Consider the following 15,989-nt stretch of genomic DNA (forward strand, 5'->3'; position numbering starts at 1 on the left):
TCTCTCCCTGGGTTAAAAGGCCTGTTCAACACTCACATTCTCCAGAACCGTGTGGTAGCACAGGTTAATTTAAAATCATGAGAGTTCATTACTTGAATCTACCTCATGGATTACCTTACGTTCCACACCCCACTACGGTCAGGCAGAGGCAATCAGGTCCCTGGTCATTCTTTCAAAATTCAGAGTTCTAATGCCTGACTGACTCTGGCTTTGTTTTCCTGGGGATCACACAGCTCACTGTAAATGCTTCTCAATGACAGGAGGCAGACAGTCAAAGCGTCACAGAGATGCACAACACGGAAGCAGACCTTTCAGTCCAAGTCATCCATGCAGAACAGATATCCTAAAATAATCTAGTTCCATTTGCCAGGAGCTGGCCCATATCTGTGCAAACCCTTCCTATTCAGATATCCATCCAGATTCCATTTAAATGCTGAAATTGTACCAGTGTCCACCACTTCCTCTGGCAACTCATTCCATACATGCAACACCTTCTGTCTGAAAAGTTTGCCCCTTAGGTCTACTTACATTTTATCCCTCTCACTGTAAGCCTGTGCCCTCTAGTTCGGGACTTCCCCACCCAGTTAAAAAGAAACTATTTACCCTAATCCATGCCGCTCATGGTATTATAAAACTCATGGTATTATAAAACCTCTGTGAGATCTCCCTCAGCCTCCGAAGCTCTAGGGAAAAGAGCACCACCCTATTCATACTCTACTTATAGCTCAAATCCTCCAGCACCAGGTATAACTTCGCAACTTTTTTTGTACGCTTTCAGATATCCGAACATCCAACCAATAAAGGAGTGGGGGTGGGGGCAGGGGTGGTGAGGGGCGGGGAGCAACAAGGCCCACAATGTTCCAGAAAAGGCATTAACAATGTTCTGAACAGCCACAACATGACCTCCAATGCCTTTTCTCCATACTTTGACCAATAAAGGATAGCATACCAGACACCTTCTTCACTACCCTATCTACCTGCGACTCCACATTGAAAGAACTATGAACCTGCACTCCAACTTCTCTTTGTTCAGAAACACTCTCCAGGATCTTACCATGAAGTGTATACCTCATGCCCTTGTTTACCTTTCCAGAGTGCAGCACCTCACATTTATCTGAATTAAACTCCATCTGCCACTCCTCAGCCCATTGGTACATCTGATCAAGATCCCATTGTAATCTGAGATAGCCTTCGTCGTTGTTCTCTACACTTCCAATTCTGGTGTCATCTGCAAACCTTTTATCTGTCCCTCCTTTGGTCACATCCAAATCATTTATGTAAATGACGAAAAGCTGTGAACTCAGCATCAATCCTTGTGAGACAACGTTGCTCACAGGCCTCCAGTCTGAAATACAACTCCCTACTACTATCCTTTGTCTGCTACTTTCGAGCCAGTTATGTATCCAAATGGCTAGTTCTCCCTGTATTCCGTGTGGTCTAAACTTCCTAATCAGTCTACCATGGGGAACCTTGTCAAAGACCTTCTGAATTCCGTAAAGATCATGTCCACCACTCTCCCCTAATCAATCTTCTTTGCTACTTCATCCGAAAACCTAATCAAGTTTGTGAGACATGATTTCCCATGCACAAAGCCAAGTTGACTATCCCTAATTAGTCCTTTCCATTCCAAATACATGTAAATCTTGTACCTCAGGATTCCCTCCAACAACTTGCCCACCACTGATGTCAGGCTCACCAATGTGTAATATCCTGTTTTTTTTTCTTACCACCTTTTCTAAATGGTGGCACCACGTCAGCCAATCTCCAGTCTTCCAGCACCTCACCTGTGACAATTGATGATATACATATCTCAGCAAGGGCCCAGCAACCATTTCCCTAGCTTCCCACAGTTTTCTGGGTAACACCTGATCAGCTTCTGGGAATTTATCAACCTTTATACATTTTAAGACATTCAGCACCGCCACCTCTGCAATTTGGATATTTTCAAGATGTCAATTTCACCACATTCTGTGTCTTCCATGTCCTTCTCCACATTAAATGCCATTGCAAAGTACTTGATTGGTATCTACCCCATCTCCTGCGCTTCCACACATAGGCTTCCTTGCTAATCTTTCCAATTCTCTCCCTAGTTACCACTTGCTGAGAGGTGCGAGGGAGGAGTGAAGGACTTCCTGGAAGGATTTAAGTGGGTGAGATCTAAACCCGAGACCCTACACCAGGTGGGGCGATGGTGATTTAATGATAACTTCACTAGACCAGTAATGCACAGGCCAATGTTAATATCCTGTGGACAAAGGTTAAAGTTCCACCCTAATAATAGGTGAATTTTCCTTTCAATAAAAAAAGCTCGCCTCATGGTGACCATGTTAACATTTGTAATTGTAAAGCCTGAAAGTTACTTTTAGAAATGTCCTTTAGAAATGAATTCTGCCATCTTTACTTGCACCGTGGTACATGTGACATCAGACCCACAATGATTTCGTTGACTCTTTACTGGCTCAGTAAACGTCAAACTCGCCATTGATTTCCATATCATCGAATGAAAATGATAATAATAACAATACAATACATTTATAAGCAAGCCCCTGAAATGGTGTTGTGACTTTTCTTCTTGAAATTCTTGGTGAAACAGGTCTTTACGCTTTGGAAGAGTTCACTCAGTTCCTGAATTAATCCTCAGATTTGAACAAGTTTGTCAGAGAATATGTGCTGGGTCTACATGTAGTTTTAAGGATAATGAGGTTTTTGACCCACCTATTTCAGAGGTGCATTAAATCACATGTGACCAGGTTGATCCAAGTATCTGCAAATGTTGGGCATACTATTTAGAATGTAGAACATAGAACACAGAACAGTACAGCACAGGAATGGACTCTTTGTCTCAGGGTGTTGTGCCAGCAGGACGCCAAATGAAACTAATCCCTTCTGCCTGCCTTTAATCGATGTCCCTCTTTTCTTTGCATATTCATAAAAAGAGCAAAACAGTGAAGTGATTGTGATGATTTGTTCCTGGGGACATTCTGATTGGTGACTAATCTCCTCGTCGCCTGCCCATCCTGCACAAAGAAATTTGTTCCCACTCTCAGTATGATTGAGGAGCGTCGGTGTAAACAGCAGGAGGATATCAGCAGTCTGGTCGGGTGATCAGAGCATGCAAATTGAAATAAATTTAAAAAAAAACTGTGAGGCAATATACTTGGTGGGAGAGAAGGGTGACAAGATAAGTGCTTGCCACTATTTTAGATCAAGCATTGCATAATAGCAATCTCATCATGAATTATCCTTTGGGAATTAGTGAACATAACACGATTGGATGCCAGATCAAGCTTGAGAGTACCCTAACAATTCCAAAACAAGAACCTTAAACTTGAACTCAAGTCACATCTGGTTGTATTGATTTAGAAAGAACGCTGAATTACAATGACTGAGAAATTATCCTGAAAGCAATGGCCACAAATGTATCCTGGAAAACATTTAGAGAAATAAAGCACAAAACAGCAACATGCAAATGTGAGTTAAGTGTGACAGTCCTTGATGTCCAGGCCACACTTTCCTGACTGTGCAATCAATGAGCCCAATCTAAACTTGACTAAATAGGATGCAGAGGGGGGAAACACTCCGCTAGTTGAAGTCCTACCTGGAACATAGGAAGGCAGTTCTTGTAGCCAGAGATGGGGCACCTCAGCTCCTCAGCTTCTTCAAATCCTGAAGAATTTTTGCAGGAATTCTTCAGGATAGTGTCAGTATTTTATTATTATTTAATGCTGAATGTGTCTGATGCTGACGTAGTGATTGCGAACGTTTTCATGGAAAGGGCAGTGGATGCTGATTGAACAATAATTTTCAGAAGGTCAAATATCTGGAAAGGAGAGACTTGGCTACAGTGATGAGAGATTGAACATGGCAACATTTGCAAGAGCTTCAACAAACGCAATGTGTTCAAATGGTCCCGCCTCTGTGCTGCAATTTCTATGAAGTTTTGAATGTCGACTGGAAAGTATTTAGTTAAATGTCCTGGAGCTGAATAATAATCAAGAATGCCCAATGTCAATATAGGAAGGAGTGAGTGAAAATGTTTCATTGGTTGTTTTGTAACTTCAGTGGTGGTCAGTTGGCTGGATAACTGGGACATGTGGCTTATCATATCAGTTCAATTCACACAACCAGTGAGATTACCATAAAAGACTTCTACTCCTCATTCTCTGCTCTTGCCTGAGGTATGGTGATCCTGTAATCAAGCTCAACATCAGTTGTCTCTATTTCTATCTCTCTCTGTCTCGAACGAGGGATTGGCAATATGCTGACTTCGCAATGATTTGAATGGTCCAGTTCATCGTGCACTTATTTTGATGGGTTTCAGATAAACGTTTTTGACGAGATGTGCCTTTTTACAGCTGTACTGTTATTTACATATTAGCAAGCGATAATTGCAATTATGTTAATTGGAAATAAATGAAAAATAATTTTTTCAGGTTAAGATGGTGAAAGTAGTGCAGCAGGTAAATGGGGCAGAAGGGGGTATTTCTCCCTCTGCCCTACTAGTTCCAGGTTCACGATGCTATTCCCACTCCAGATCCTAATGGCAAATGATGGTGAACTCTGAAGATGATCAAACAGATTAATTACCAGTCTGTGCAACCTTGTGAGTAATAGTACCACATTCTCATGTTAATTTTCTGGGGTCAGGAAATCAAATCCCAGCATGACGGACATTGTCACTTGAATTCAGAACTATCTAACCTAATATCACCCCAGTTATCATATCTCATAGTTGTAAAAACTCATCTGCTTCGCTGACATCCTTTAGGTATCCGGTCTGACATACATGTGACTCCAGACTGACAGCAACGTGGCCGACATTGAAATGGTTTCACAAACCAGTTGCTGAACTGTATCTCCTTGAGTTCCCTCGCATCTACCTTGGTGTCAGTCATAAACCTTAATTTAAGCACTTCAGTAAAATTTCAACAGGTGGCTTTCTCGTCATAAAGCAGAAGTCACATGATTCGTCAGAAATATTGTTTTCACTGAAATCTCAAGAAATATATTTCTGACTTAGTAAACAACAATTCATCTTCTCAGAATGGAAAGCCAAAACCCCATTTCGCTCTTCTTTCCAACTCAATTTGCCCCAAGTATGAGCAATGCTTTAAAAACATTCATCACAGGCTCAGAGCAAGTCTCCATCTTTACGTGAAGCAGGAACAAAAACATAAGACATTGGAGCAGAATATAGGCCATTCAGTCTGTTTCGCCATTCAATCATGGTTCATAGGTTTTTTTCATCCCCATTCTCCTGCAGTGTCCCCGCAAAGGTTAATCCCCTTGACAATCGAGAACCATACTATCTTGGTCTTAAATAAACTCAATGACCTGGCCTCCACAGCCTTCTGTGGCAGTGAATTCCTTAAATTCGCCTCACTCTGGCTGAAGAGGTTTCTCCTTATCTCCGTTCTAAACGATCTTCCCTTTTCTCGAAGGTTCTGCCCTTGGGTCTTCGTCTGTCCTACCAATGGAAACATCTTCCCAATATCCATTCTGTACAGGCTGTTAAATATTCTGTGAGTTCTCATTTGATCTCCACTCATCCTTCTACACTTCATCGAGTATAGACCAAGAGTCCTCAAACGTTCTGCATATGTCAAGCTTTTCATTACTGGTGCCATTTTCATGAAACTCCTCTGAAGATGCTCCAGGGGCAGTACATTCATCCTGAGATATGGGGCCTAACACTGTGCAGAATATCTCCAATTGTGGCTTGACTGGAGCCTTAACGAACCTCAGAAGTTTATCCATGCCTTTATACTCAAGTCCTCTGAAAATAAATGCCATCATTGTATTTGTCATCCCAACTGTTGATTCAACCTTCAAGTGTACCTTGAGAGAATCCCGGACTGGAACTGCAAAATATCTTTGCACTTCAGACTTGTGAAATTTCTCCCCGTTCAGAAAATAGTTCATGCATCGATTCTTCCGAACAAGGTGCATGACCTCCATAGTTTCAATATTCAGCCAATGTGTACCCAGAACCATATTGATTCCCTTCAAGTACCTTCGATCTCTGGCTGGCCTCTCCTTGTAGTTGGGAAGGGGGTGAGACACATTGCTCACGATTGTTGAAACCAAGCTGCAACTCTCAGAAGCTCTGATAGTGCTGTATCCCATGATTTTGTGTGGTGTATGCCAGATACATCCTTATAATTGAAATATACAATCTGTGGCTTGTAAATATCAGGCATGAACAAATTTACCAAGTAAAGATTCATTCATACTCTCTTGACCATCACTGCCCGTTCTACTTTTTGTGTTTTTGTACCACAAAGTCCCTGTAAACAATACTTTTGGGCACCACGTAGAGCCCCATCATTATGTGATGAGCGACTCTTCTTGAAACTTATTGCTTATCCCACATTAGGATAAAACCTTTTCTGAGAAGGATAGGACATTCAGTTTACACTTGGATAGATGCAGGTCTCGAAACTGTTTAAGGATAGAGAGCAGGCTATTCAGGAGTGGGATGAGGCCAAAATTCTTCACCCACCGTCGTGAACTTGTGGAATTCTCTGCCGTATGAAGTATTTGCGATAATGACATTAAATGATTTGTAGAAGGAGTTGGGCGTAGTTTTTAGTGTTGTAGGAATAACAATGTAAGTGGAGAAAGCGGGAACAAGGGACTGAGATCAATGATCAGCCATAATCATGTTAATGCCAGAAGAGGCTTAAATGATTTATCCCAAAAAGCCTGGTGATATGTAATTGCCCCTCGGGAGAAAAGTGGGGTGTGGCACGGCCTTCTTTGCTCTTGCTGTTACTGAACACACATGAAATTGCTCCACCTTTCAATTCTGCTTTGGCAGTGCTACAAGAGCGAAGATGACTTGTTTTCATTGTGGCTTAAAAGAGTCTGAGAGGAGTGATGCTGCTGCTACTTTAACAACATTATGTTGACCTTGGTTTTCTTTCAGAGAGGTCGTAAAAGACTCCGAAATGTCTACGTTTGAATATGTTTAGGGCCAATTTGATCATAGCTAACAGATACTGCCTCAAGCACAGGCTTTCAAGTTTAAAAATAAAGCATTTGTCCAGTGAAAGGAGAGTGTGGCCTTCCCCCAGCTTAGCTTTTCTCTGGTTTGATTTGGTGTTTGTCAGTCAGCTATTCACTGCAAGCAGTCAGCCAGTTGTGAAGCTGCTGGACCCATGCTGAACCTGTCTCTCTGAATTCTCTCCTGTAAGACCCTGTGTTTGATTTTACCTCTTGTGCCATGAGGTGTTTGTGCAGGATATTGCAAGTTTTGATAATTTGTTGGGTTTTCGGACGGGGTAAGTTATTAGGTATTCTGTCTCTTTTGTTTGTGTTTCATGCATTAATCTTGTAAATAAATACTGTATTAATTAATATTAAGTGGGTTGACCAGCCGCATCTCTCCTGGAATATCCACTTTACACATGCTTAAAACAACTGTCAAGCTCAGTGTCTGGGCTGCACTGTTGAAATATTTTGAGGGGGTTGGGCATGGTGTATAACAGAGGTCTGCCACATGTGGGAGAATGCCTGCTTAAAATACAAAGCCAAAACGCTGAAAACGACAGCAGAAAATACTTGACTGCTCGGTCAGTCAAGCAGCGTCTGTTGAGACAGAAACAGTGTCAACATTGAAGATGGCTGCAGAAAGACTCGCTGCTTCTGTCAGAGAAAACACGCCCCCCACCCAATTCTCAACAAGGGTTACACACGAAACGTTGATTTCTCTAAGTCCTGATGCTGCCTCCCTTGCTATGTTCTTGTAGCCTCCCGTTTGTCTCCGAAAGACTCAGTGATTGCAGGTGAACAATGGAGGTTGCAGCTCCCACTCTCCAATGCGGCTGGGAAACAGCTCCATGGCAAGGCACTAGGAGCGTGCGTGCACTTAGGCAGCTGAGCTTTCAAAGCGAAGTGACGAAGCTGCAGCGCTCCGAAAACTTGTCATATCGAATAAACCTGTTGGACTATAAGCTGGTGTCGTGTCACTTCTGTATTTATCGATTGCATTCGAACACCAGCGCCTCCACGTCAGTTTCTGATGTTTACTGACCGTATACGACATCACATTGTATGCCGGGCATGAATGCCTGCCATTAATCACCATTGAAAATAAAGCAAAATTTGCGAATTCCTGGCTCTCCCTCCAAATCAATTAGTTCTTGTTTTGTCCTCAGAAACTGTACTTTAAAAAAAAGTCAAGGTGCATTTCAGGTTCCTCTTTGCAAGTTAGAATGTAATGCAGCATCATTTTCTGTCTGATGAACACTTTGGTGAAGTGCCTTCGATTATGGTGTTATCTGAAGCATCGTTGCAATTGGTCCCTGCGAGAGGTAACGCAGTGATCAAACACGATTTCACGGTGTCGTAGAACAATGTGGAGGTCCTCCTCTTGGTGTCACACAGATCGATAGGACACATGAGGCTCATACATAGTCAGGTTTTAGGGACAAGTAATTAAACGATCTACAGTCAGAAATATCTGGAGAACAGCCGGCCGATAATCAATGAATGCAAAATTTAACCAACAGAGCGTGAGTACTCTCAGTTTGGATTAATGCTTACTGGAGGCTGCATATTGTTATGGGCCAGGCAAGACGTCCTCAAAATATTTCAAGAATGTAGCCTAGACCCTAACTTTTTTTGTTATTTTAAAGACAGATGTGGAGTGGATATTCCAGGAGAGATAGAGCTGGTCAAATCACTCGGCTTTAAGCATCACAGAATTTATTTAAGCTCTAGAGTTGAAGCATGAACAAAAGGAAACTAAATTTAGAATAACTCAATCATTGAAAATCCACTAGGTGTCAAGTGAGGACTGCAGATGCTGGAGATTAGAGTCAAGATTAGAGTGGGTCAGGCAGCATCCGAGAGCAGCAAAATCGACGTTTCGGGCAGGAGCCCTGCATTTGGAAACGGATGAAGTTTCAGGTTTGAAAATCCAACTGACTTGACATAACTATTTATCCAAGCAGGTGTTCCAATTCCCACTACATCGTATAGACACATCCTTTGGTAAAAGCCATCTTCAAACAGACATTCTTACAGGCTGGAGAGATTTCTGAGAGAGAAGCCAGTAAAGAATCACCTGCTGCAGCATGGAAACTTTAACATGTACTAGCTTCTGCTGCACCTACCATCAGCTTCTCTGCTGCAACTAAACCAAACTAGAAAAAACACCTGAAATGGGAGAACTGGCCAAACCCCTGCCTTTCTTAAAGTAGGCAATATGGCACCACTGCCATTACGACTTCTTTTGAAAAAAAAATCAATACACTTGCACACTCAGGAACCTGTCGACTGTAGGAAAGCAGGAACTTGGTCAAACATTGCACTTCTTTACTTAAACAAAATCTTTGGGGACAATTATCCAGTTATTCTGTGCCAGAACGTTCCGATCAGCTCACTTTGGAGTTAACAAATGGTTCTCAGTGCCACTGACAGGTTGATGTTACAAACTGTTCTTCAGATCTAAGGGACAGGGGGAAAGTCATGAGGTTTACTTTGTTGAAATGAGAGTGGGCAATTGGAATAGAGTATCTGGGGAAGTTTGGAGATCTTTTGTGTCAAAACAAAATACAAAGAGAGTAGTAACTGTTGTAGAAAAGAGACCTAGAATTACAAAAGGAGAATAAGTTCTCACTAAAAGCTAAAGTATATGAAAGAACGTACATACATTCAGTGGGTATTAGTGAAGTGAAAATATCTAAGTGGAGGAGAGACTCAAAGACTGAAGTTGATATGATTAGTACATTCGGAACGATGACAGGGGAGGAACTGTGTGTATACTGGTGACGGATCATCCTTTGAATGCACTGCTAGTTGTATGGATAGTGAGGACAGGGGTTACAGTCGGGTGTGTTTGAGAGTGATTATTCTCCAGAGATGCTGTCAGATGACCTGGACTTTTTCAGGACTTTGTTTTTATTTCAGATCTCCAGCAGCTATGGCATTTTGTTTTAACATTAGTTTGTCTTTTACAGAATGCGGAGAAGATAAGTCGATAAGATGATCAAGCACAAATAAGCCAATCAGTCTGGTGAATTCGTTCCATAATACAATGAGATTATGTCTGATAATCAATAGAATGATTAGGAAATGAGGAGGTGCAACAATTCCTGGGTGTCCTTGTCTCTGACAATAAATATGCAGGTGCAGCAGATACTGAAGAAAGCAAAAGAAATGTTGACTGCAGAGCAAAACCATTTGAGTAATGGCACAGGAGTGTCTTGCTTCGGGCTTCAGTAAGACCACATCTGGACCTTTCAGTGCAGTTTTGGTGACAGCATCTGATGAAGCATGTTTTGTTGTTGCAGGGACTATAACGCAAATTTATCTGGTTCACTCCTGGGATGACAGGACTGAACGATGAAGACAGTCAGGATTATATTCACTGGAGTTTTAGAGGAATGAGGGAGGATCTTATAACTATAAAATTCCATGAAACTGTATGCAAAACTCTAAAATTCTAAGAGGACTAGTCAGGGCATGAATAGGAAGAATAGGAAATCCAGACACTGAGGTCACAGTCTTAGGATACAAAATTTCTTTTTTAGACGTGATAAGGAGAAATTTCTTTACGAAAGGAGGAGAACGCCTCTTTATTCCCTGCCACAGGAAGAGGTTTAGGTGAAAACATTGAATGATTTCAAAAATAATTTAATTTTGTTCTTTGCACTGAAGGGATAAAAGGGTTTTGGAAGAAAGCAGGAAAGGGGTACGGACGGCTTCTGATTGGCAGAATTTTAAAATAATCGCACTTTTAATCTCGTGAAATGCGGGATTATCAAATGTATTGTTATGAATGACATAGAACAACTTAAAAGGATTGAAATTACTGCATGAGGCAGCGTGAAATGTGAACAAAATCACAATTCTTTTTTTTGTCCCATAATGAAGTAAAATATAGCACGAATTCAAATGGAAATCCTGATTAATGTAATTGTGCTTACACGTGAAAGAACAGGTAAAACAATGACTTATCTAACCCATTCACTAAACAATCTACTCAGCATTCGGGGCACGATGAGGGACAAAATCCTCCACAGCTCTACCTCGAGTAGAATTCGAGACATTTCTTTTAGGATGAAGGCATCAATTCTCACCTTACAATATCTCCCAAACAAACCAAGTTCAACCAGCACAGAGTTTTCCAAAATAATGGACTGCTGGTGGAAACCCCTTAGAGCTGATCAAGAGAATAGAAATGGTGTGGTTCAGCCTGAGTCACCTTTCTCTGACCTTACAGTGGCATACCTTTTCAAGTGTAGACTGGTAATTATCACCAATTCCTGGAGAGTAGAGGACCTTGTCGCACTCACAATATTTCTCTTTGTGTCCTCTTCCTCCCCGTCTTCCCTGAAGCCACCAGGTTACTCCGATCGACGTTATTGGATCACTCCAGCCGTGCCATCCAATATCCAATGGTTTTGTTCTATCATTTCAGGTGTTCTTCATTTCAAAAATAAAGACAATCAGCTCCTTTTGAAATAAAGAATCAAAGCCTTCATTCTTGTGAATATCTTCATGAAGGGTTCAGGTAGAATAACAAATCCGTATCAATTATGGTTTTAATACCCATTTCCTTTCCAGATGCGCTGATTTCTGAGCATTCCTTAGACATTTCAACACTACGATCGATATCCCACTGAAAGTTCAAAAATGAGAGGTTCTGTTCCTAGCATCATTTCAATGGATATATGTTAGTTTCTTCACATCATTTTAAGATCAGGAGCTTTATGACTTTTGCATTCTCCCATTTGCTCCAGAAAGGTCCTTCCAACCCAAGGTATTCTATCCCTCCAATCTCCTTCTGAATTCCCTCATGACCAAGTCCAAATATCAGACATCATTGGCTTCCACCAAAACTCCAGCATCTTGGGTCTTTGAGACTTGACTTGACACTTGACAAAATCGACATATGGCGGATGTTTCCTCACATGGAGAAATCTGGGTGGAGAGGTAACTGCTTTCTGATTTGTAGTAGAAAATTTAAAACAGACATCAGGAGAAATTTCTTCCTGCAACGGTCATGATTCTATGGAATGTGTGATGGATGCTGGAACATTGAGTGAATTTAAGAATTATGTTGGCAGATTGTTATTTAGTAATAGATGAAATGATTATGGTTTTCTTAGTCCCTAAGGCGAAATGCAAAATCCGGTGATATGTTGACGTGAATATATTTTATCAGTAGTTGATCTGAACTGCAGAACTGCAGTGGCTCCTTCCAGAAATGTATTGAACACAGGAAAAAAAAAACATTGAATGAACACAGGAATGTTTAAAGCATTATTTTTCTTCTGGTGAGATATTGTGGGGAACGAAATGAATTTTTGGGACTTTAAAACTTGAGCTGTCTTGCATGATAATAATTTATTTGCCTGAGAGAACAATATTCCAATAGAAACTTCGTTTTAAATCGATTTTGTTGCTAACAATGTGAGTTTAGATCTCCTAGTCTAAACAGACTTAAGAAAAATGAGTGTTATATGTCAACCATTGTAATGTATAACTGTATATTGTATATGCTATCACTGCTGTCGGTGAATACCATAGAAATCACGTTTAAAACAATCTTTCTGTTCGAAAATGAAAATGGCTGTGAAAAAAATTTTCTTTTCATTTTTCACAGAATGCAATAACGAAAAAGAGAAAGACTATGGTGAGACTAGAAATGTGTAACTGAGGGCTCACGTCGCACATTTGTAGGATCACTCTGGATGGGGAAGAAGGCCTGGATTCAACTCTGACTTTGTCCAGAGCCGTGACGTAGCACAGGTTGATTTAAAAGTCTAAATCTTGGTGATTTGCATCCTCCTCTTGAACTAACCAACACTCCGTGCCTGGTAAAAGTTGAGCTGAAGCATTCAGGTCTTGAATGACCTCCTGAGAATTAAGAGCTGTGGAGCCTGAGAGAACTGGTCCTGGTCCTCGGGTGATAATACAGCTCACTGTAAATGCTGCTCAGTTAAGCGAGATGTTAATTTGTTCGTTAGAAATAGCATGTTTAATGAGATCTGTTTACTGTTTCACTGGAGGATTGGCTTGTGTATAAATTGAGTGTGTTTCAGTGCATTAACTCATTTGGACTTTGCTTACACCTGAAAATGCGAGTGCAGGCGCTTCTAATAGAAATTCTCTTTCCTGTTCTTGCAATTTTTGGAATTCCAGGTAAGCGATTAGAAGCCGCTGTGACATTTTGCTTACCTCTTCTGTTTTAAATTAAATCTTTGCAATTTCATATCTACTCCGAATTGAACACTTGCTTCCTGCTGAGTTTTCCTTTCTTTTAATTACCATTGATTTCGGTTTGAGTCCAGTTTGTCCTGTCCGAGCTGATTGAATTGGAAACAACTATGTTTGAAGTAACGAAATTAAACGGTAGAGGAGTTGAACGTTTATTTTCCATCAGTCTTGACGTTGGATGAAACTTTGAAGATCCCAATAATACGAGGAATGAGGTCGAGGGAGTAAGTCAGAAGACCATCATAAAAAGAGGAGTATTTCACGAATTGATATGGTTTATGGCAAATAACGTTCCTGCCTCTGAGGATTTGCAACCTTGCATTCTGAAATAGGTAGGTGCAGAAATAATGTCTGCATTATTATTGTGGAGAAGGTGCACAGGCATGAAAAAACTGTCAATGCATCACTCCTATTCAAAAGGAAGGATAGCAAAATGCGGGTAGCTAGATCAATTAAAAAAGCATTGGAATCTGGTAATTGCGATGGGATAGCAGAACATTTAGAAAATCTTAGTGTCATCAAGTGGAATTTTGCAGACGATAGCAAACTGTCTGGAAAGGCACATTTTGAGAGGGATACAAACGTTTTTTTTTTCAGACAGATACTGATAGATAAAGTAAATGGGCAAAATCTTGCAAATGGTGTATAATGTGGGAAGATGTCAAGTTGTTCATTTGAAAAGGGAGAAAAAGCAATTTGTGGAAGCAGGTACACAAAGGAAGATGGTGTCTACTGTCTGGAGTTTAGAAGAATGAACAGTGATCCAATTGAGACATATCAGATTCTTAAGGATCTTGACAGGGTAAATGCTAAGACAATGTTCCCCTCATGGGAGAGTGCTTTGGCTGTTCCTGCTTAAGCAGAAAATGGGATCATTAACAATTGGAACAGAAATTCTGGATCTCATCCTTGTAATCATTAAAATTAGTCATCAATGGCTGACAGTTATTCTGCCTGGAAACCATAGACAGATTTGATACACAAAGGAGTGGAAGGCTAACTCAATCTGAAACGCCAACATCCCATTACCTTCAAGGGAACAGAATTGCACTCTCCAACCACTCTCTCGGAGAATAATACATTTCTTACCTTTGTTTGAAAAAGGAACCAGTTAATTCTGATACCGTGTCCCCTCGTCTTCATCACTGTCGTCGAAGGAAAATATCTCTTTTTGTGTTCCACTTTGTCTAGTCCCCGCAAGATCTTATATGTTTCAATGAAATCACCTTATATTCTTCCAGACTCGAATGGAGATGGGCATAACCTCACTTCAGCCAACAAGACCTTAATCGCAGGAATGTGGCAAGTGGTCCTTCTCTGAGTGACTTCTAAAATAATGCTATTTGTTTTCTTGAAATCAGGAGAGCAATCGGTGCAAAGTGATATACCAGTCCTGAAATTACCCTTTGATTATTTTTATGACGCAGACAATGTATTGCTAATGAGATTTCAGTGTTTTCCATTGAAGTTCAAGTCTAGCATTGCCAGCAGCACATCAGTCTTATCTAACCCAAGGCCTTATCGCTGCACATCTCTGGGTGTTTTGGTACATCTCACGATTTGATTTTCCTTACAGCGAACCTGATGACAGTGCTGATTCTTTCCCAAGAGAAGTGCGGCCTTTCCAAAGGAATCACTCACTACATGACTGCCATGGCAATAGGAGATATGATGGTCCTTGTCTTCAACGTGATTGTGAGCCAGATCTTCAAGTTTCATTTCCCGGATTCACTGCTGAACTACACCCCCGCCTGCCGACTCAGTGCCTTCCTGCAAGGGTTCAGCCTCCAACTCTCCATCTGGTTTACCATCGCCTTCACCTTTGACCGCTTTGTAGCAATTTGCTGCAACAAATTGAAGAGGAGGTTTTGCACTGAAAGAATGGCTCACGTGGTCAAATTCATCGTGAGTGCTCTTAGCATTCTCGTCAACATTCCCTTGCCTTTTCGCTATGAGCCCACTCATGTTCTGAGCAATGTACAGTGGGGCTGCCGCACCATCACTGCTTACCTCACTTCACCGGCCTGGGCAGCTCACCAATGGCTCACCAACATCTCAAACATGTTTCTTCCTATTCCCCTGCTCCTGCTGTTGAACACTCTCACCGCTGGCCATATCCTAGCAGCCAGCAGAGTTCGCCGGGCTCTGAAGGACAGCAGCAATGGTGCTGGCGAGACGGGCAGAGACCCCGAGCTGAAGAGCAGGAGGACCTCCATCATTCTGCTCTTCATCATCTCTGGCTGCTTCATGGTGCTGTCAGGCCCCATCACTGTCATCCATATCTGCGTCAGATTTACCCACATTACGTCTTTCCAAGTTTCAAACTCACTCTATGTGGCAATCAGGGCAGCGTTCCTTCTGATGTGCACCAGCTCCTGCACAAACACTTGTATTTATGCACTGACCCAGAGGAGATTCAGACAGGTGGTGAAGAACTTGCTGAAATCTCCTTATGCTCTACTCAGAAAGTTATGAAAATAATTTATATTGATGGGGGGAGTTGGTGGTTTAATGATAACCTCACTGGGCCAGCATTCTAAAACCCAAACTCATATCCTGGGGACATTGGTTGAAATTCCAACGTGGCAAATGATGAATTTTCTATGAAAATAGCGCGAGCACAATGTTGATTATGTCGCCATTCATGATTAACATGCGGGAAAATGATTTGTCTTCAAAAACTGATTGTCTTTCAGCAAGAACCTCTGACGGCTTTTAAGCATGTCCATCGTATATGTGATGTCCAATCCACAGCCATG

The 15,989-nt window shown here is 41.4% G+C and overlaps 1 protein-coding gene across 1 annotated transcript; it reads left to right on the forward strand.

Annotated features, from left to right (window-relative positions):
• The first annotated feature begins 14,814 nt into the window (after nt 1-14,814).
• On the forward strand, nt 14,815-15,705 carry LOC148140417 (putative G protein-coupled receptor 139). The gene has a single exon (XM_087978715.1). It carries the CDS (start codon nt 14,815-14,817, stop codon nt 15,703-15,705), a length of 891 nt encoding a protein of 296 aa, XP_087834841.1.
• Nucleotides 15,706-15,989: the final 284 nt, after the last annotated feature.

This window comes from Chiloscyllium plagiosum, unplaced genomic scaffold (genome assembly GCF_037043375.1).
Source record: "Chiloscyllium plagiosum isolate Xiang-an unplaced genomic scaffold, Cpla_swu_hap1 HiC_scaffold_35, whole genome shotgun sequence".
NCBI classification, from domain to species: Eukaryota; Metazoa; Chordata; class Chondrichthyes; order Orectolobiformes; family Hemiscylliidae; genus Chiloscyllium; species Chiloscyllium plagiosum.